We start from the raw sequence: 21,661 nt of genomic DNA, 5'->3' as shown, positions 1-21,661 counted from the left end.
TGTAGTTAATTTTTTTTCTAATGAGATGAAGCTAACTAAAATCATCTGACATAGAAAAGGAGGAGGTAAAGTTAAAAGGGAACCTAATTAGCAAGTTAATTATAGCAGGAAGAGTGCACGGGTCATATAAATAAGTCATTGATGTACGCATGTATGTTGGGCCTTGTCTAGGGACTCGTTAAGGTTTGGAGGTCAGAGGAGCTGTGTAATAATGTGTTAGGAAAAATAACAATAAAGCAAAACATCCAGACTTAGGAATGGCTGATGAGCCTCTAGCAGAGCTGCTTTATTAAATCCTACTGTACGGCTGCAAGGGTTGCTGGAGCTGCTTCAGAGATAGCCACCCCCCTGAAAAGAGAAAAAAAAATAGTAACGAGCTGGAACCAGAGCCAACAGAATTGCTGATGAAGAAAGTTTCAAAGCCAGACCACAAGGGTCCTTGGACCAAAGAGGTGGCCTACTGCCGGTAATGTCACAGTCTACTGGCTGGTAGCGCGTCAGTATGCTGAGCAGCAAGAAGAAATACATTGTCAATAGCAGCTCTGGGATTAAAGCCCAGGTGAGGCTACGCTCCTGTTTGCCAGTCTTGCTGCTGCTGCGGCCATTACTGTCCAAGGCAAGCTGCTTGTACTCTCCTTCCCCTCCTGTCCGGCCTTCATCCTTCCCTCCGGCCTGTGGTGAGCTACCCAGTTCTACCCGCTTTTTTCCTCCCTTGCCTTGTTAGGCAGTGCTGAGGTGGGAGAGGAGGGGTGCCTGCAAGGACTCTGGTTTCTGACAAGGTAGGACAGTCAGGTAAATGTTGATAGATTCTGCCAAAGGCCCTTACTGGCCCGGCAGGTCATTGTTTTGCAGCAGAGATGCCTCATTTAATATCAGTGAAAAGGAAACATTTTTTGGGAAATGTGTAGCTTACTATTTTAAGTAGTTTCTCACTAATATTCTTGTATAAAAAACACAGGAGGGGGGCCTTGAATTTGGTGAGAATTTAGCAAGACTTGCTTTCTATGTATATCCTATTTCTTCAGTGCCCAAAGAGCTGAAGTTGGTGAAGGGAAGCACAACTGAAAGACTATATAGGACAAGGCTCAGGGGTAACTCAGAGGAAGTGGCTGGCCCCCTCTAGTGGTGGATATGTACACATGCGTGTATGTGTGCACACACATGTGCCTGATACGTCAGTGTGTGTGGCTATCTTAGGGAGGGAGGTTGTGTTGCATATCTAAGGTTATCTTTTAGGCTTTTTTTTTTTTCTTTTAAGGGAGGCACTGCTGAAGACACTGCCTTATTGTGGTCTTTGGAAAGACATTTATCCCTTTTTCTTGACGGGCCTCTGAAGAATGAGGCATGTAATTATCTTGTACTTCTCCGCCTTTCTTTTGCCAGTTTTGCTAACCCTTAAAATTACACTATGCAGACTTAATGCTTACTACTATTCCCTCAAATACAGACCACGAAGCTAGAATAAACTCCTCCAGGCTCCTTGATTCAGCATATGATTGGGCCCATAGGATATGGCAGGTGTCTGTCTGTGCTGGAGAACATAAGGGTGAATAAAACTCAGCTCCTAAGGAGCCTGTAATTCATAGGCTTACGGAATATAGAAAAGAAGACCATGTGTTGAATGCTGTGCTAGAAGTACATAAAGATTCATGGACCTCCCGTTGGAGCACATAAACCTCCCTTTTTGGAATAAATTGGTACTTTAGCAGAATAATCAAACCTGTCACTTTGTGTTTTGCAATGAGTGCCTAACCCAATGAATAGCCCTATTACAATGAAAACTGTGTGCAAACTCGAAAACATTGTGCAGGCTTTGTTTACTTATTTTTTTGTTGTAGCTGTGGAAGTGCTGTGCATTCCCCAGTGGCAGTGAGGGCTAAGCTTTCATTTTGGTGTCGGTCCCCTTGTCGAAGTGCTCAGTGACTCAGGGGTTACCTCAAAGTGCAGGACGTGCAGCTACTGATTTCCTTCTGATCTCTGCCCGAGAAGAGCCATTTGTTTATCATAAAAGTTAGAATCAGTTGTCAGGTCTTTGATTCTTTTTTCTACGCCATTCTGGATCCAGAAGAATCATCTAAGCACGTGTGTAAATGGTCAGTTAGTAAAAACTTATTAATAAAGTAAGTGATAGGACCTTTGATTATTAAAGCACCAGCAGCAATCACCAACTGTAGGAAACATACATAAAATGTCTTAGATAAAAACAAGATAAAAATGTCATAGATAAAAACAAGAAAGTCACTATTAGATAACTTTTTAAATATAACCTACAGTGTGTGATTTGAGTATGTAAGCAAGCAGTCCAATTATCCACTCATTCCACATCTGTAGTCGTTTTTAATAATCAAGCTTATGGCTTTTAAAGTATTTTATGATGCTAAACATTAAAAAATATTTTATTTATTGGTATCTGAAAAGCTAACATATCTTAGAAAATCTTTTGCAAATTAAAATGGTTACCTGCTGTAGGGGAGGGGAAGTTAGTGAGTTGATCAGATCTCATGCTGTGTTTCACAGACAATGAACTGTCTCATTTAACCCTCTCCAAAACCTGGTACTTTTTTTTTTTTTTTTTTTGGTTTTTCGAGACAGGGTTTCTCTGTGGTTTTTGGAGCCTGTCCTGGAACTAGCTCTTGTAGACCAGGCTGGTCTTGAACTCACAGAGATGCGCCTGCCTCTGCCTCCCAAGTGCTGAGATTAAAGGCGTGTGCCACCACCGCCCGGCTGGGTACTTTTATTTCTGTTGTATTTAAGGGAAAATGAAGTTCGCAAAAAAAAAAAAAAAACCACCTTGGCCAACATCACAAAGTTTATGAATGGCATAGCCAGGATTCCAGTGAAAATGTAGAATGTTCTGTCTGAATAAAAACCTTCTTTAAAATTAGCATACCACACTGAGAAGCTTAAAGTCGAGGCAAGTCCATCTGTTTTTTTTTTTTTTAAATATTTGTTTATTTATTATGTATACAATAGTCTGTCTGTGTGTATGCCTGCAGGCCATAAGAGGGCACCAGACCCCATTACAGATGGTTGTGAGCCACCATGTGATTGCTGGGAATTGAACTCAGGACCTTTGGAAGAGCAGGCAGTGCTCTTAACCTCTGAGCCATCTCTCCAGCCCCCCATCTGGTTTTTTTTGTACCTTGCTGTTTTCTCATCCTGATATGTGGATGCACAGAGAATTCCAAAGGTTTCTTTTTCCAGCTTTGCATTTTCGGTGAGGCAATAGAAAGTGTTTCTGAATATGACCTACTTTCCTAAAAATGTCATCTAAGCTTCATACTGCTCATCCCTGTGTCACAGTTATAGTGTACAAAGTATGCAGTCAGTAAATCAGAGACTTAAATTTGATAAAATTGGGTGAAAAATGAAAAATGATTCTTCTTTCCAAAATAGTCCTTTTTGTTTGTTTGTTTGTTTCATTGCTTTTGGAGACAAGGGTTTTTACTGTGCACCCCAAGCTAGCTTTGAACTTCCTGTGTTTCTTCTGCCTTGACCACCTGAGTGCTGGGATTACAGGGGTATACTACCTTACTTAGCTCCAAAGAAGTCATCTTCTCCACCCCCTCCCCAGTACTAGGGATCCATTCCAGGACTTTTTGCATGGTAAAAAGCACTCTATACTTCAGCTATATTCCCAACTTTTTTTTTTTTTTTCGAAACAGGGTTTCTCTGTGGTTTTGGAGCCTGTCCTGGAACTAGCTCTTGTAGACCAGGCTGGTCTCGAACTCACAGAGATCCGCCTGCCTCTGCCTCCCGAGTGCTGGGATTAAAGGCGTGCGCCATCACCGCCCGGCCCCAACTTTTTTGAGAGGAAGGAGGGGACAGAGTTTCGGCTCAAACTCTCTGTAATTGAACATAACTTAGAACTTCTGATTCTCCTGCCTCCACCTCCAAATGCTGGATTTACAGGGCTGTGCCACCAGCCCCAGTTATTCAGTACTAGAGACCATACCAAGGTCTTGGTGCATTCAAGGAAAGAATGCTACCAACTGAGCCACATCCTTTGCCCCCAAATATAGGCTTATTTAAGTAAATAAATGCAAGTGAAGGGAACATTCTGTAATAATACAAGCTGTGAATAAATTGCTTCCTCAAAATCGAAGTATGTTTTCTTCATATATAATGCGGTTGTTTGCATGAGAACAGCCCCCAAAGGCTCATATACTCGAATGCTTAGTCATCAGAGATGACTGTTTGAGGATAGCTGGGGGAAGTATGTCACTGTGGGTGGGCTTTCACGTTTCAAAATCCCACGGTAGGCCCAGTTCTCTCTTCCTGTAGGTCAGGATGTAGCTCTTAGCTACTAGTCCAGTGTCTGCCTGCATGATAGATGAAACCTCCAAAACTGAAAGCAAGCCCAATTAAGTGCTTGCTCTTCTAAGAGTTGCCTTGGACATGGTGTCTCTTCACAGACTAAGATATGTAACTAAAGTTCTTTTCCTTCTATAACAAGGGTTCCTTTTCTTAGCAGATCCAGTTTGCTGACCAGAAACAAGAATTCAACAAGCGTCCTACCAAAATTGGGCGTCGATCTCTGTCTCGTTCCATCTCTCAGTCATCTACTGACAGCTATAGCTCAGGTGAGTGCTAAGCTGCCATAACCTCCCTGTCAAGGTTATTTGGTATCTGCAACAGACATTCCATCTATCAAAGGCCAAGCATTCTTGATAATATAAGCCTTGAAAAATTACTTTGAATTAAAATTTAAACCAAAAATTCTGGGTGGAATTCCTGGATCTCTTGGGAACTCTGAACTTATTGAAGTCTCAGTTTTTGACAGAGGCAGAAAAGGGTGATGAAGGCACCCTTTAATTCCTCAAGAGCACATAGTTTACCAGTGGCCTTCACTCAATGACACATAGAAAGAATTCACTATTTTTTTCCATTCTTAAAAAGGAGGGGGGTGAGCCGGGCGGTGGTGGCGCACGTCTTTAATCCCAGCACTCGGGAGGCAGATCCATGTGAGTTCGAGACCAGCTTGGTCTACAAGAGCTAGTTCCAAGACAGGCTCCAAAACCACAGAGAAACCCTGTCTCGAAAAACCAAAAAAAAAGGGAGGGGGGATATGTGCATGGGATGGTTCTGTGGTACTACAGAGTAAGTACCAGTCCTGGTATTCTCCCTCCATCCCAGGGCTTTTTGTTTGCTAAGAAAGCACTCTATACTTAGCTATACCCCCAACATTTATTTGCAGGGGAAAGATGAGGACAGGGTTTCACCTCAAACTCCCTCTCTATGTAGTTGAAAATGACCTTGAACTTCTGATTTTCTTAATTGCTCCATGAAACAAGATGGCTGTAGCTATTTGAAGTAAGTGGGCACTTTGCCTTCTCCTCAGAGCTTCAACATTGTATTGCTTGTTACCTCTTTCTTCCTTTGCAGGCTATTGTCACTTAAGGTCAGATGAATTATTACTTACAGAGAACCCCTTGAGGGTAAAAGCTGTTTGTAGACAGCAGAGCCCAGTCTGAGTCTGATCTAACGTGGGGCTGTTTTTACTTTGCTCCTCTGCTGGAATGTGGTAGAGAGCCAAGAGTTCGCCCTGGTTGCTTTTTGTTTGTTTGTTTGGTTTGGTTTGGGTTTGTTTGTTTGTTTGTTTGAGATAGGATTTCTCTGTTTAGCTAGCTGTCCTGGAACTTGCTTTGTAGACCAGGCTGGCTTCAAACTCGCTGAGAGATCCACATGCCTCTGGTTCCCAAATGCTGGGACTAAAGACATGCACTACCATCTCGCAACAAAATCTCAGTTCCTTTTCGCAGTTGGCTAAGCCCCTTCTCCAACTGCTTTTTTTTTAAATTATTTTTATCTTACTTTTTAGTGTCTATGAGTACTTTATCTGTATGGCCTGTGTGCCAGAAGAGGGCGTCAGATCCCATAAAGGATGGTTGTGAGCCACCATGTGGTTGCTGGGAATTGAACTCAGAACCTCTGGAAGAGCAGCCAGTGAGCCATCCATCACTGAGCCATCTCTTCAGCCCTGCCCTGGTTACTTCTTAACATTTTTTTTTCTTTTTTTTTTCGAGACAGGGTTTTTCTGTGGTTTTGGAGCCTGTCCTGGAACTAGCTCTTGTAGACCAGGCTGGTCTCGAACTCACAGAGATCCGCCTGCCTCTGCCTCCCAAGTGCTGGGATTAAAGGCGTGCACCACCACCGCCCGGCTTACTTCTTAACATTGTAAATAGTAATACTCCTTTAGAACACTTGTATTTGTGTTTTTTTGTTTTGTTTTGTTTTGTTTTTTTTGGTTTTTCGAGACAGGGTTTCTCTGTGGTTTTGGAGCCTGTCCTGGAACTAGCTCTTGTAGACCAGGCTGGTCTCGAACACTTGTATTTGTTTTTTGAGGCAGGATTTCTCTTTGTAGCTTTGACTGTCCTAGAACTTACTCTGTAGACCAGGCTGGCCTTGAACTCTCAGAGATCCACCTGCCTCTGCCTCCCAAGGGCTGAGATTAAAGGAGTGCGCCACCACTGCCCAACTAGAAAACTTGTATCGTGATTAATTGTATTCATTTTTCACACCAGTAAGGAAGGAATTCTTATTGTGTAGAGTTAATAAATGATTAGTTGAGAAACATTAGGTTGGGTGGGTTGTTGTTAAACATTATTTACATGTCTGTGTTTACTTTCCATTCACAATAGTTCCAACACTGTGTGATATAAATATCTATGGTATTTATCTGAAGAATGGGAAATTGATACTCATCTTCTTATTCTACTGAAGTAAATATGCTGAAAATTTGTGAACTAGTTCATTTAACTCTGGAAGCCATAATGTGAAAATGAATTGCGAAATAGTCTTGTAACATTCTAAGACATGTGTTTGGCATGATCTAAAGATCAGTACTAACTAATAATGATTTAAAATTTTAACTCCAGCTCAGTCTCTTCCCTACACAACCAGAACTGTACATCTGTGTTCCTGAAAGGAAACCAATGCTTACCTTCCCAAAAAAGCCTCTTATGTAGAGAGGACACTTAAAAATACTGTAGCCTAAACGAATGTGGGTGATCCCTTGCTTTCCAAGTAAGCATGCAGTGCTTGTATATAGATTATTGACGAGTGACGTTAACTGGTCTCGCTAATAATTTGGACCTTGTAGACTGAACTATATGAAGTTGTCATCTTACTGGCTAATTTTATGTCAACTTGGCAGGCTAGAGGTACCAGAGGAGGGAATCCCAATTGAGAAAATGCCTGCTTAAGATCAAGCTGTAGGCAAACCCGGAGTCCATTCTCTTAATTGGTGATTGATGGGGAAGGCCCAGCCCATTGTGGGTTGTGCATAAGAAAGCAGGCTGAGCAAGCTTTGATGAGCAAGCCAGTAAGTATGCAGCACCCATTTATGGCCTCTGCATCAGCTCCTGGCTCCGGGATCCGGCCCTGTTAGAGTTCCTGCCTGACTTTCTTTGATGCTGAAGAGATGTGGAAGAGTAAGACAAATAAACCCTTTCCTCTCTAACTCACTCTAGGTCATGGTTTCTCATCACAGCAGTAGTTACCCTCTTAGGGTGTCTTACACCATCTTGATTTATGTTTTAAAATTAGCATATGTGTTTTTGTTTTATACCTCTCTATATGCATGCACAAATACAGATATTTATTCCATGAGCATGAGTGCCTGGCCTGTCTCTATCACAGGTGTGTCTGTATCACAGGTGTGTCTCTAGCAGATCATACAATATTTGGATCATAGTAGATGCTAATATTTGCTATGAGGATGACAGTAAGCTGAGGAAAGATGATCCGGAGATGGCCTTTGCAAACCCGACCTACATTTGCCCTAATCTCAATCCACAACGAGAATGTTGCACAAGGAGAGAATCTCCCATCGGAACCAGTATATGCCTAGCAGGCTCATATTGGCAAAACTGATGGTTTTATAAGTCAAGAGTTATCAGTCTGATATATCCATTGAATGATATTAGTTCGTGAACAAGGAATCAAAATGATAGATATTGGATACCCAGTTGCTGGGTTCCTTTGCCGTTGATGCTATAAGCCAAACCAAACTGAATTGCTAAATTGGGTTTAATGAACAAAGCAAAGCAACTCCTGGGTGACCCTTGGGAAGGCAGAGGAAGCATCGCATGGCAAATATGGCTACTAGATCTTATATAGCCTATAAGCATGGTCTTGAGCAGCCCCAGGGAAGGGCTGACTTCTGGTGGGCTTTCTCAGGGGTGGAGTTTGAAATGAGAGGACAGAATCTTTGGGTATAGGGTGTTGGTTCAAGTCTAGCTACTTCCTACAGGCATGGGACAACGTGGGGAAGTGGAATTGGGAGTTGGTGGGATCACCTTCAGTAGGAGGTGTGGGTGAAGGAGCATTTATTTGGTTAACTGCCTTTCTGAAGACCCCAGGCATCTATTTCTTTTTTTTTTTTTTTTTTTGGTTCCTGTCCTGGCACTAGCTCTTGTAGACCAGGCTGCTGGCCTCGAACTCACAGAGACCCGCCTGCCTCTGCCTCCCGAGTGCTGGGATTAAAGGCATGCGCCACCACCGGCTCAGGCACCTATTTCTTAAGGGAGCGGAGAAGGCAGGTTGTTAGGAGAAAAAAAAGATTATTAACACCTACCCTATGACTGGGGCTAGCCGTGAGAAAAAGAATGAAACAGAGATATGCCCTGATTGTAAAGAAGAGGCAAGGATGAATGAGCCAGATGAAAGAGTAGATATGCCCTTGACCCTGGAGAGGTAATACCAGCATTGATGTCCCAGGAGCTCAGGGAAAATGGCATGCCAAACCAAGGGATGATGTGTTCCAGGAGTCCAGGAGCCATGGTATCTGCGGTTCCCTGGAAGTACATCCATCCTGTAAAGGTGTTGATAAGAGTTAAAAGATAAGGGAGCCCTTTTATGACTGGGCATGTGGATGAAGTCAACCTGTCTTGAAACACCCTGATTTTGGAGACAAAAGTAGAGATATGATCTGGTGGATGCTGGAATTGTCATCTGTGTGAGTGTGACATCCCTGGGAAATGTCCATCTGGCCTCATAGACAGCATTTAAATGACAGTGTCACCTGGCTTATCTAGTTATTCATTTCTTGATAAGCTTAAACCCTTACATAATCTCTAGTACTTAAATATTTTACTTAGAAATAAAATTCACGCCGGGCAATGGTGGTGCACGCCTTTAATCCCAGCACTCGGGAGGCAGAGGCAGGCGGATCTCTGTGAGTTCAAGACCAGCCTGGTCTACAGAGCTAGTTCCAGGACAGGCTCCAAAGCCACAGAGAAACCCTGTCTCGAAAAACTTAATAAAAAAAACGAAAAAGAAATAAAATTCACCATTTTTATGATTTGTGATATTCTGCTAACCCAGTTATGCTCATCTGAATACATTTTAGATTGTGTTTTCAGAAATACTGTCTATGCGTGTAGTATTCATATTTTCTGGCCTAATTTCTAGAAAGTATGATTCCCGTGAACTCAGTACTTTTATCTTATTTGTTTACTTATAGTTTTTTTTCAGGACAGTCTCTCTACATGCCCTAGCTATCTTAGAACTTACCATGTAGATAAGGCTGGCCTTAAACTCATAGAGATCTGCCCATTTCTGCCTCCTGGCAGCACTTATTAAATGTAAAATCTCCTAAGCAAAAAAAAAAAAAAAAAGTTCTAAAAGAAAGTAAAAAGAACCACTTTTCTTCCAATTTAGACCATTCTTGGTGGTGTGTCAATGAAAACGTTATCTTTACGATGAGCAAATTGGTTTCAGATGGGAAGGAACGAAGCCTTGCACTTAAAAATGGCACTTAGGAATTTTGAGAGATTTTAAAGATTTTTTTCCAAATAATAAAATTTTGTTTGTGTTGGGCTGCTGACGTAACTTCTCACATTTTCTTAAGTCCTTCATCAGTACAATTCTTTCAAACACAGGTCCTGACTGTTATTTCCATTAACAAATAAGTAGATTGGGCCCAAGAGGAGCTTCCTAGCTTTAATTAATTTAATAAGCCTAACTCAATCGGACTTCTAACTGCTTGCCTCCTAACAAGCTCCCACAGCCTCTCAGGTGCTAGGAGATAACTTAGGTAAATCGGGTGCGGGCCATAGAACAAGTGTGCGTATGTGCAGCGGGATCTGTTGTGGGTTAGTGATTCAGGTTATGCTTTGGTTCCTGAAAATGAAACGAGACCACCCTGTAATAAAATTACATTGTAATTTTTAGATAATAATCTTTTCTGCCTAAAAACTGAAACATTTTGGAGATAATCTCATTTCCTCTTAAGATTTCTTTTTACTGGCAGTTAAGTGAAAGGCTGCGCTTGTGGAAAGGAGGCATCTACTATATCCCCATTTTATCTTAGGACACTTGAAAACTGGTCATTTAGTAGACGAGGAATGGCACTGCATCGGAGGTCCTGTCCTGCAGTGGGTAATTGTTTTCCTTTTTGGAAGCAGCAGTGCTCACCACTGGGCCACCATTACTACACCACTTGCTCATTGTTAGAAACTGGGCTTCAGGGTATGCTGATGGTTACAAATGTTTGGAGAGACTGTTCAAAAGGTAGTAGCGGGCAAATTTAAGGCCCGTGTGTGCTATATAGAGAGTTCCAGGCCAGTCTGGACTACATAGCATGCATTATCAAAAAATGAGTGTGCTCAAAACTAAATACATGCATGCCACCACATTAGTTGAGTAAAATTTCCACCATGTTCACAGAAACCCTTCTCTTGACCTGGGTGTGTCACTGTTGGAGCCACGTGTTAGTGCAGTATAGACAGTTGCTGCTTTTTGTGCTTACCAACCAGAGGTCTGTATAAAAGACTTTAGGAAAAACCTTTTGGCTCAGGAAAAAAAGGTACTAGCTGACGACTATTAAGAAGGTAAGGCCTTGGATCTCTGCATCTGCTTCCATCAGTTGCTGGATGAAGGTTCTGTGATGACATTTAAGATAGTCATCAATCTGAGTACAAGCAAGGCCATTTCAGGTACCCTCTCCACTATTGCTTAGGGTCTTAGCTGAGTCATCCTTGTGGATTCCTGGGAATTTCCCTAGTGCCAGATTTCTTGGTAACCCCATAATGGTTCCCTCAATCAAGGTACCTCTTTCCTTGCTCTCCCTCTCTGTCCTTCCCCCATCTTGGCCATCCAGTTCCCTCCCCACTCCCCTTTCAGCACCCCACCACCACCACCACCACGCTCCCAATTTTCTCAGGAGTTCTTGTCTATTTCCCCTTCCCAGGGTTCTTAGGATTCTCCTTCTTACCTAACTATAGATAGGCTGGTTTTCCTTTGCTTTAGGTCTGATATCTACTTATGAGTGAGTACATACACTGTTTGCCTTTCTGGGTGTGGGTTACCTCACTCAGGAAGCAAATGCAGAGATCCACAGCTAGCATTGGCTGGGCTCCCGGAGTCCAGTCGAAGAGAGGGAGGAGCGATAATATGAGCAATGGGGTCAAGACCATGACGGGGATACCCACAAAAACACCTAAGTTAGTGGGAGCTCACTAACCCCAGACTGACAGCAGGGAAACCTACATAGGCCCAAACTAGGCCCTCTGAATGTGGGTGACAGTTGTGTGGCTGGGGCGGTCTGTGGGGCCACTGGCAGTGGGACCACAGACTTGAACTGGCATTTTGGAGCTCATTCTCTTTGGAGGGTTACCAAACCCTCAGACTAGATATAGGCGGGAGGGTCTTGGTCTTGCCTCGAAGAAGACTTTGTTGACTCCCCAGGGGAAGCCTTAACTTCTGTGAGGAGTGGATGGGGGGGGGTTGGGGGAGGGAGGTAGAGAGAGTAGGAGGAGGAGAGGGAGTGGGAACTGGGATTGGTATGTAAAATGAGAAAAGATTTTTTTAAAAGTAATAAATTAAAAAAATAAAAAGAAGGTAAAGCAGACATGGTGGTACACATACCATGAACAAAGGCAGGTGGGACTTTGTGAGCTTGAGGCCAGTATCATTTATATATCAGGGTCTGAGATAGCCAGGGCTACATAGTTTGAAAAGAAAGCGAAATACCAATTTTCTCAGCTTTAGCGTAAAGAAATAATATAACTGTCTTGAGCCAGGCGGTGGTGGCGCACGCCTTTAATCCCAGCACTTGGGAGGCGGAGGCAGAGGCAGGCGGATCTCTGTGAGTTCGAAACCAGCCTGGTCTACAAGAGCTAGCAGGCTCCAAAACCACAGAGAAACCCTGTCTTGAAAAAGCAAAAAAAAAAAAAAAAAAAAAAAAAAAATGGCTTGTTCTTTAAATTGGAAAACAAAGACCATCAACAAAAACTAGCGCCAAGGTATTGTGGCACTTACCTTTAATCCCACCACTTGAAGAGATAGAGGCCTGCGAATCTCTGTGGATGTAAAGCCAGCCTGATCTACATAACTAGTTCCAGGACAGCCACAGCATGTATGTAACAGAGACCCTATTGCAAAAACAAAAAAACCCAAAACAGCTTAAATTGGAGTGCTTCTCTTAAAGGAATATTGTTTTGTTTGTTTTGGTTTTCTTTCCTCCCCCTCCCATTCATCCTTGAAAACTGAATAGGCTTAGGAAGAGAGAACCATTCTGGGTAGAATAAGGACTCAGTCTCAACCTTTTAGTCACTGCTAGCCAACCACCTGCCTCACATGCTGGGATTAAAGGCGGCCACCATCGCACCTGGCCTTACTGTTTTCTTTTTAATTTTTCACACTTTGAGACATGGTTCCATCCGTAGCCCAAGCTGGCCTTGAGCGCCTGATCTTCCTGCCTCTGTCTCCGAGTGCAGCCTGGTCTTGCTCATTACTGTCTGCCACTAAAGACAAAAATAATCATGATTCTGTAAATAAGATTTGAAACTTCAAAATATTCTGAATACTGTAAATTCCTTCTTCAATTTCAATTTCCTTATAAGTTTGGGTCAGGATTGGGGAAGCTGTTATCGTTTTCTCTCAGGTGGGAGAAGTGAGGTTCCTAAACCTGTGATTTCTAAGCTCTATCAAATCCTGACTGATGAAACAGATGATGCCCAGAGCTATTTCTAGCTCTGTTGTACTTTGAGCTCTCTTCCCCTAGGAAAGGAACCAAAGGTTTTGTGCAGATTAGTTCCTTGTAAGAACAAAAGTCCCTTTGGGGCTTTACTAATTCCTTCACCTCCCCTGGTGAGCATGTTCATTCCTGTGCCCTCATGTTAGGACTTTGCCTTAGAGGCAGTTTTCCAGAGAAAGACCGATCCTCTAGCCCCTGCTGACCCCACAGTATGCAGCACCTTGCCTGATTAACTAGGCAAGGTCGGACTTGCCTTTTACAGTCCACCCTCCAACCCCCACCCAGATAGACCTTCTGCTGAGAAACCCCAGAAATGCTCTAATACTCTAGCTCTAAGTAGATCAGCGCACCAGGCCCACCGGAGCTCCGAGCTTTTGCAGTTTTCTCCCTGTAGAAGTAATGGCAGTGCTAACTGCACTAAGAGATGAAAGTGCTCTGTGGATCATGTTTTCTGTCCTCCATCCTCCACAAAAGTGCAAGGAAGACCTATCCTCTGTTACAAAATCAAGAAAGAAATGCTTCGGATCATCTAGCAAATGATTAGCAAATATGAAGACTGAAAGATCTCCACTAAGGTTGTGAATTCAGCGACCTGTTAGCCACAATCAAATGTGGCTCTTTACCCTCTAGTGTAGTGGTTCTCAACCCATGGATTGTGACCCTTCTGGGAGTTAAACGACCCACTAGTGTTAGGAATTTTTCCTAACGTGAGCTCTCTGCCAACGCAAAAATCCCAATCAAGCCAAATCACAACAAGCCAAATTAAAAGATATCCAGGTTTAATGGGATTCCTGCGCTTTTGGGTGGCCCCAAGGGGGAACCCGGAGGCCACAAATGCAGAGGGGGTGGGGGGAGAGACCAACCACCGATTTCTCCTTTGGGAGCTCACTTAAATACTCTGTGGGAGTGGTCCTGACCGCCCCCCCCCTTGCATGCTGGGATTTGGAGTCCATACCAACACAACTCTCAGGCCTGGGGGCTGGGATGGATGCAAGGGACTGGGGGCTAAGCTCCCAACTTAACAACAAGGGTCTCCTAAGACCATCGGAAAACACAGATATTTACATTACAATTTATAACAGGAGCAAAATGACAGTTATGCAAGTGAAATAATTTTATGGTTGGGGGTCACCACAGCATGAGGAACTGTAGCTGGCATTAGTAAGGTTGAGAACCACTGCAGTAGTGTGTATTGCTAGTAGATTAGTCTGCAGGGCATTAAATGTACCAAAAGAGGATATTTCTTTGCTGCTTTGGGAATCTGAAACACCAAAGACTCCTTCTTATAGAGGCTAGTCAAGGAGGATAACACATTGAATTGTCAGTGTCTAATTGGATCTGCAAGAACAGTTCTGCCAGTCCTGAGAAGTACAGCTCTGTTATGTCAGACAAATTCCTTCTGTGTGGTTCTTAATTACTTTCCCATGAGTTCCTTGTTTTTTTACATCTTATCTGTGCAGTTATTGTACTACAAAGCAAATTACTTCAGGCATTTAAGCAGCGGGCAAAGAGGAGGTTATGAGGCAAGAACCCCATGGGTTAATGACTGGCTTGCTTAGGAACTTTAACCTGTGGCTTTCATGGGGCAACTTCCTCTCTTGGCGTATTCAAGAATTACACTTCTCTGTGTTCAAAAGGAAAAGTTAGCACTAGATTCCACATGCATGCTACCCAGGGAGAATACCTCGGGCAGCTCTCAGCTTGCCCTTTCAGAACTGTGGAGAGCACCTTGCATAGGCAATGAGTGGTACAAAGCCTTGCTTCCTTAAGGAGCTTCCTGGAGGTGTTCATTTGTGTGGTGCTAGACTAGGGAAGTCCCAGCGGTTTGGAATTTTGGAGGAAGCTAATCTTTTCCCTGGTTGATTTTTTAATTTGTGTTCCAGCTGCTTCATATACAGATAGCTCTGACGATGAGACATCCCCCAGGGACAAGCAGCAAAAGAACTCCAAGGGAAGTAGTGACTTCTGTGTCAAAAACATCAAACAGGCGGAGTTTGGACGCAGAGAAATCGAAATTGCTGAACAAGGTAAAGAAATAAATGCCTTTCTATCTGCCTGAGTCATTTTATCGTGTTAATACTTCCCAGGTCAGCTGGCTTGTCAAATTTCAGTGTAATACTAAACCATATTTTTTGTTTGTTAATCTATCTGAGACAAGGTCTCAACTCTATAGCCTAGGCTGACGTTAAATTTGAGGCATTTATCTTGCCTCAGCCTCCCAAGTGCTGGGATTTATGAGTATGAGTCAATATGCCCACCTCCCGAAGAACATTTACAAGCTTAGGAATACTTCCTAAGCTTAGGAAACACTGTGGGGAGGGAGTGAACTCTGATCATCCTGGAGGAAACCCCTGGATAAGAGGGATTGGCAGATAAGAGAATAAAACTGGGGAGCATTTGTCTCTGAAAGCCTCTCAGAAAACATTCAGGAATCTCATCTAACAGAAGCTGACCAAGGAAATGGTCTTAACTTAAATGAGTAATTTTTCTGCTTTTTCTCTTATCTCTCATTCCCTCTGTCTAATATTCTATGTTTGTATTGGACCTTTTTAGAGATGCCTGCCCTGATGGCCCTAAGGAAGAGAGCCCAAGGAGAAAAGCCTTTGGCTGGAGCCAAAATTGTGGGTTGTACACATATCACTGCTCAGACCGCTGTGAGTTCTTTTTCTCCTAATAACAGTTAATAATTATACCAGCCACCGAATGCTTGCAACCTGCCAGCACCAGGCTATCCGTATTATCTCATTAATCCCCATGAAGCTATGTATTCCTTTTTCAATTTTGTAAACAAGGAAACTGAGGCCCAGTATGCTTGAGTAATTGTCCAGGGTTATATAGCCTGGGAAGCCCAGGCTCAGGCTTGAACATGAGTGTGCCAGGTGAGCAAACGCTTCCACTGCTGTTCCACACCTCCGTGTTGCCCTTTCCAGTGTCCTCTCTCTGCGCCAGGCTTCCATACAGAGCTGCCTCCAGCAGCAATAAGAGGAAACTGATTCAACTTGACCTCAGCATTGAGAAATTTATTATTTGATGTTGTTAAAAGTCCATCAGGAAGGCAGGCTGTTGACACAGGGCTCCTGTTTCACCTCTTGGCGATTCTTTTGGAGCTGTCTCCACAGTTTGCCTACTTCATCCTCAAGCTGACAGAAAGGTACTTACAGCCACGTAGTCATCACGAACTGATATGAAGAGGAGGTCCTGCAGGGTAGTCCAGCATGTTACCCTGAGGAGGAGTGGGTCACATGCCCTGCTCCACTAGCTCTGAAAGGGGGTTAGAATCCCCATGGTTGGTTTTGACCAGGGATTGCACTCAGTAGTTACCTGTTTATACTGAGGTGGGATTCATATACACAATAGCCTATATGTTATATGTACTTGTTAAATTTTTAATATAAAATGAGAACTAAAATAGGGAGAAATAAAAAGAAAGTAATTTATAAAAATGTATTTCAATATATAAATGCCTAAGCACCACTATAATAGAACAGTCAATATCTATTCTGACTCATATAGATGGAAATGTATGTGAGGGGTTGTCTTATGTGAATGAGTATTTTGCCTACATGTATTTTGCCTGGAGAAGCCAAAAGAGAGCACTGGATACTCTGGAAATGGACTTACAGACTACAGGTGGTGAGGACAAAATCCTACTCTTAACTGCTGAGTCCTCTCTCCAGCACCTGCTTTTTTCTTTTCTTTATATTTTATTTCATTCTATTTTATTTTATTTTTGAGACAGTATCTCATGTAGCCTATACTGGCTTCTAACTTGCTATTGTAGCTAAGGCTAGCTTTGAATTCCTGATCCTCGTGTCTTCTGGGTACTGGAATTATAGGGATGCATTACCGTACCTGCCAGCAATGTGGCATTATGTACAGAGCACTAGGGCAGCATCTTCAATTGATTTTATGATTTTATGAAATAAAAAGCAACTCTTTCCAATGTCTGACAATGACAGTGAAAAGTCAGCATTCTCTCTACACTTATCCAATCATTGCATCCCTAGAAAGACTATTATTTGTATTGAAACTATAAAAAATACTTTTCTCAGTATGTAAAGTGGAAATAGTTTCTAAGACCAAATAATTATAAGTAGGGTTTTCACCCATGTGAACTTTCAGTGGGACATTTAAAATTCACACTAGATCAGCAGATTTTATTGTAAGTGACTGTCCTATGCTTCAGTGTTAAGATCCCTGGCCCTGCCCACAAATGCAGCACTCCCCACAATCCATGTGACAAATGAAAGTGTTCCCACAGTAGGCAATATCTCTTCTTTTGAGTCATCATTAAAAAATGTAGTCGGTATTGAGTTCCAAATACATTGAGACCAGTAAGAAAACTGTGTTGGAAAAGCTCTACCTAATACCTTCTATGGGACTTCTAAGCTCCAGGCCATCTTCCTTCTCCCTCCTTCTCCTCCTTCGACAGGTGTCATATAGCCCAGGTGGGCCTCAAACTTGCTGTGTAGCTGAGGCTGGACTTGAACTCAAGACCCTCCTGTCTCACCCTCCCAGATGCTGAAATTAGGGGTTCACACCACATGGAAAAGGCTAGCTAATGTGCACGTGCCCTCTTCATCTCTTTGTTCGTGTGTGTGTGTGTGTTCATTTGTAGAGGCCAAAGGCTGATGTTGGGCATCTTCTTCAGTCACGCTCACCTTATTTTTTTTTTTTAAAGTTTCTCACTGAACCTGCAGCTTACTGATTGCCTAGACTGGCTGGCCAGGAAGCTCCAGAGAGCCACCTGTCTCCATTCCCCGTTACCAGGCTTACAGATGCATGCTGTGGGTGTTGGTGATCAGAAGTCAGGTCCCCAGGCTTGCACAGCAAGCACTTTTTACCCACTGACCCATATCTCTAGCTCTTTTGTTTTCAGACAAGGTCTCATGCAGCCCAGGCTGACCCTGAACTTGCTATGTAACAGATGAAGTTGGTATTGGTCCAACACCTAAATCTTCCTGCCTCTCCTTCCTGAGTGCTGGGATTCAGACATGTATACCCCACTCAGTTAGTTAGTTAGTTGGTTGGTTGGTTTTTTCAGTGCTGGAGATTGAATTCAGGCCTTATACAGACTGGACAGGTATTCCTGTCACTGAGCTATACTGGCAGAACTTCAGTTCCCTTTAGAGATTGTCCCTCCTTCAGCGTACTCGTACATGGTCACCTTGCTAATGAAGGGCAGACAGCAGCTTTTTAGAAACAGATGATATCTGCATTCCTCTAAGACTTTGCTGAATTATACATTCTCTGAGGAAAAGAATACCCTAAATTTCTAAAATTAATACAGTAAATTAAAATGTAATTTCTTTTTGGAGCTACAGATTAATGAATTGAGGCAGAAACATGCTTGAAATTTGTTGAGCCTCTCACATCAAAACTTAATGTGGTGCTTAAAATAGGAAGTGCTTCTCTAGTTACTGGCTCATGTTGCTAAATTATGTCTAGTTTGATTTCACCCTATCTGAACATCACCCTTTGGGCCTCCCTCTCTATTTTTCCTTGATGAGTTAATCATTATAATGTTTAGTGTCATTTTATTATTTCCACTCTAAAAAAGGAGTATTTTTTCTTCCTTTTGTTTTTAATCTCTGTAATTTTTCTAATTATATGTTCGCGTTAATTTTATAATATTCAAATTGACCTCTTTAAAATATATAAAGACTTGGGGCTAGAGATGCAGCTTAGTTAGTAGAGTGCTTGCCAAGCACCACAAAGCCCTGGGTGTGACGCCTGGGCCTGGTGGTACACACCCGTAATCCCAGCTCTAGGGAGAGGGAGGCAAGAAGAGTACAGGTTGGCCGGGTGGTGGTGGCGCACGCCTTTAATCCCAGCACTCGGGAGGCAGAGACAGGCGGATCTCTGTGAGTTCGAGACCAGCCTGGTCTACAAGAGCTAGTTCCAGGACAGGCTCCGTAGCTACAGAGAAACCCTGTCTCGAAAAAAAAACCAAAAAAAAAAAAAAATAGAAGTTTATGACCATCCTCCACTACATAGTGAGTAACTTGTGGCCAATTTTACGAGACCCTGCTCCTCCCAAAACAAAGAGAGAGGGAGGGAGGAAAAGTCTTCCTTACCTCCTCTAGGGTGTAGTTAAATCTGTAACATGAAGGGGCCAGGCCTGCTTGTTGTTGGGGTTTTTGTCCCGCCCGGTACCCCACAACTGTTTAGCCCCAAAGAAAATCACACATAGGTCTCCATAAAGTATAAGCTGATTGTCCCATTAGCTCTAGCCTCTCACTGGCTAACTCTCACATCTTGCTAACCCATTTTTCTGATCTATGTTAGCCATGTGGCTCAGTACCCTTTTTTAGTGGGGCAGATCACATCCTGCTGCTTCAGTGGTCTGGGCAGGATTGGGAGGAATTAACTTCCTCCTTCCCAGAATTCTCCTGTTCTCATTACATCATTTCTACTTCCTGTCTGGTTTTCCCGCCTATATTTCCTGCCTGGCCAATCAGCATTTATTTATAACATGATTGACAAAATACAGACAATTCTCCTGCACCAGTTAATCATTTCTTAATTTAGGTATGCCTCCATAGTTCTAACTTAATTCCATTGCTGCTGCTTCTAAATGATAATTAAATTAGAGTCAAGTCAATGCCTGGGGAGAGATGGCTCAGCAGTTAGGAGTGTTGCTGCTCTTACAGAAGACCAGAGTTTGGTTCACAACACCTAGGTCAGAGGGCTCACAATGGCCTGTAATTCCAGTTCCAGGATGTCCAACCTCCTCTTCAGACTTGGCAGCAAGTGCCTTTACTCTCTGAGGCATCTTGCTGCTGGTCCCTTGTTTTTAATATTTAGATGGTCTCACTATGTAACCCAAATTAGCCTGGAATTCTCTATGTAGCCCAGGCTATCCTCAGATTAGCCACCTTCCTTCCTACCTCCTGAGTGCTAGGATTAGAAGTGTATGCCACACCATACTTGAAAATGTTAGAGTGCCAGTTCTTAGTTTCTATTATAGTCACAAGTTGAGCCAGATTTCCTTGGCATTCCTTCAACATTTCTTCCAAACCCAGCCCATTGTTTTCTATTCTTAATGAGTTATAGCCTATTATTTTCAATGTTTTCATCTTTATTTATCTTCAGTTTGGCCAAAATAAGCCCCAAATGTGACTTCTGTGGTTTAATTTTTAAAAATTTGTCTGCATGTGTGTGTACGTCTGTGTCTGTGTACTTATAAATGTGTATGAGTGCACATAAGTGTATATGTGTACACACGTGTGCTGAAGGTCAACCTCAGTCACATTCCATCTTTTGTGTGTGTGTGTGTGTGTGTGTGTGTGTGTGTGTGTGTGGTTTTTCAAGACAGGGTTTCTCTGTAGCTTTGGAGCCTGTCCTGGAATTTTTTTTTTGTTTGTTTGTTTTTTTGTTTTTCAAGACAAGGTTTCTCTGTGGTTTTGGAGCCTGTCTTGGAACTAGCTCTTGTAGACCAGGCTGGTCTCGAACTCACAGAGATCCGCCTGCCTCTGCCTCCCAAGTGCTGGGATTAAAGGCGTGCGCCACCACCACCCAGCTGGAACTAGCTCTTGTAGACCAGACTGGCCTCGAACTCACAGAGATCCACCTGCTTCTGCCTCCTGAGTAGTGGGATTAAAGGTGTGTGCCACCCCCACCCGACTCTACCTTATTTTTTGAGGTGGAACTTGGAGCTCACTGATTTGGCTAGACTAGCTGACTATATAACCAGCAGGTCTCAGGGATCCTCCTGTCTCCAATGTGGGTGCTGGAATAAGGCACACTCCGTTGGGATTACGGGCACAGTCCTCTATGCCAGCTTTTTTTTTTTTTAAAGATTTATTTATTTATTATGAATACAGTATTCTCAATACTCTGTCTGCATGTATGCCTGCAGGCCAGAAGAGAGCACCAGATTCCATGTGATTGTGAGCTACCATGTGGTTGCTGGGAATTAAACTCAGGACCTCTGGAAGAGTAGTCAGTAGTCTTAAACTCTGAGCCATCTCTCCAGCCCCGGGAAGCAAAATCTTACATAGCAGAAGTTTAGCAATCATACCTTCCATGAGAGCCATGCAAAGATCCACCGTTGATGGGAAAGATGAAAGTAAAACTGGGGGGCCACATAGACCTTCTGAGTCCAGGGCGGGATGTATGCTATAGTCACTATTCATGATACTAAAGATCTGTTGCTCCTCTCTTTCTCCACGAAAGACTGGGCACTTTCAAGGACAGCATCAGCCAACTGAAAGACAGCAGAATAGAAATTACAAACTAAAATCCAAAGAGAAAAGGAGAGTAGAGAAAATGAAGCAAAATGAAATAAAACAAAACAACAGAACAGACCAAAAAGGATGGGACATTATCAAGTGACCTGACACGTGTCACTGAAGTTTCCAAAAGTAAAGATAGAGAACAGAACAGAAGAACTCCACTTAGAGCTAATGGACAATCATTATCCAAAATTAATAAAAGAAAATCCAGGAACAATATCTGAATAGTGCCAAGATCCACTGAAAGTAGCCCTTGTGAGTTCCTTTAAAAAATGACTGATTTCAAGGCTATGGAACATACAAGGTAGATCATCCTGTGCCAGAAGTAAGGAAATGTTCAAGGAATGAAAGGGAAAGGCCAAAAGAAAAGAAAGACTGGGAGGCAACTTAGTAAGGTTCTTGCCTTGCAATCATGAGGATCTGAATTTTATCTTTAGAGCCT

General features: G+C 42.8%; 1 protein-coding gene across 4 annotated transcripts in view; it reads left to right on the top strand.

Annotated features, from left to right (window-relative positions):
- The window catches only part of Ahcyl2 (adenosylhomocysteinase like 2), a 164,471-nt gene that overhangs the window by 101,367 nt on the left and 41,443 nt on the right, over positions 1 to 21,661 (top strand). For 2 of the 4 annotated variants that reach the window (XM_057762825.1, XM_057762843.1), the window contains exons 2-4: positions 4,475 to 4,583; positions 14,866 to 15,009; positions 15,536 to 15,636. In XM_057762825.1, coding sequence (XP_057618808.1) covers positions 4,475 to 4,583; positions 14,866 to 15,009; positions 15,536 to 15,636 — 354 coding nt within the window. Of the gene's footprint in view, positions 1 to 4,471; positions 4,584 to 14,865; positions 15,010 to 15,535; positions 15,637 to 21,661 lie in introns of all 4 variants that reach the window. The other 2 variants (XM_057762818.1, XM_057762834.1) reach the window with 1 other exon arrangement.

Source organism: Chionomys nivalis, chromosome 1 (assembly GCF_950005125.1).
Source record: "Chionomys nivalis chromosome 1, mChiNiv1.1, whole genome shotgun sequence".
Classification (NCBI taxonomy): Eukaryota; Metazoa; Chordata; class Mammalia; order Rodentia; family Cricetidae; genus Chionomys; species Chionomys nivalis.
The sequence above is the reverse complement of the archived record's forward strand: the minus strand, read 5'-3'. Positions and strand labels throughout refer to the sequence as shown.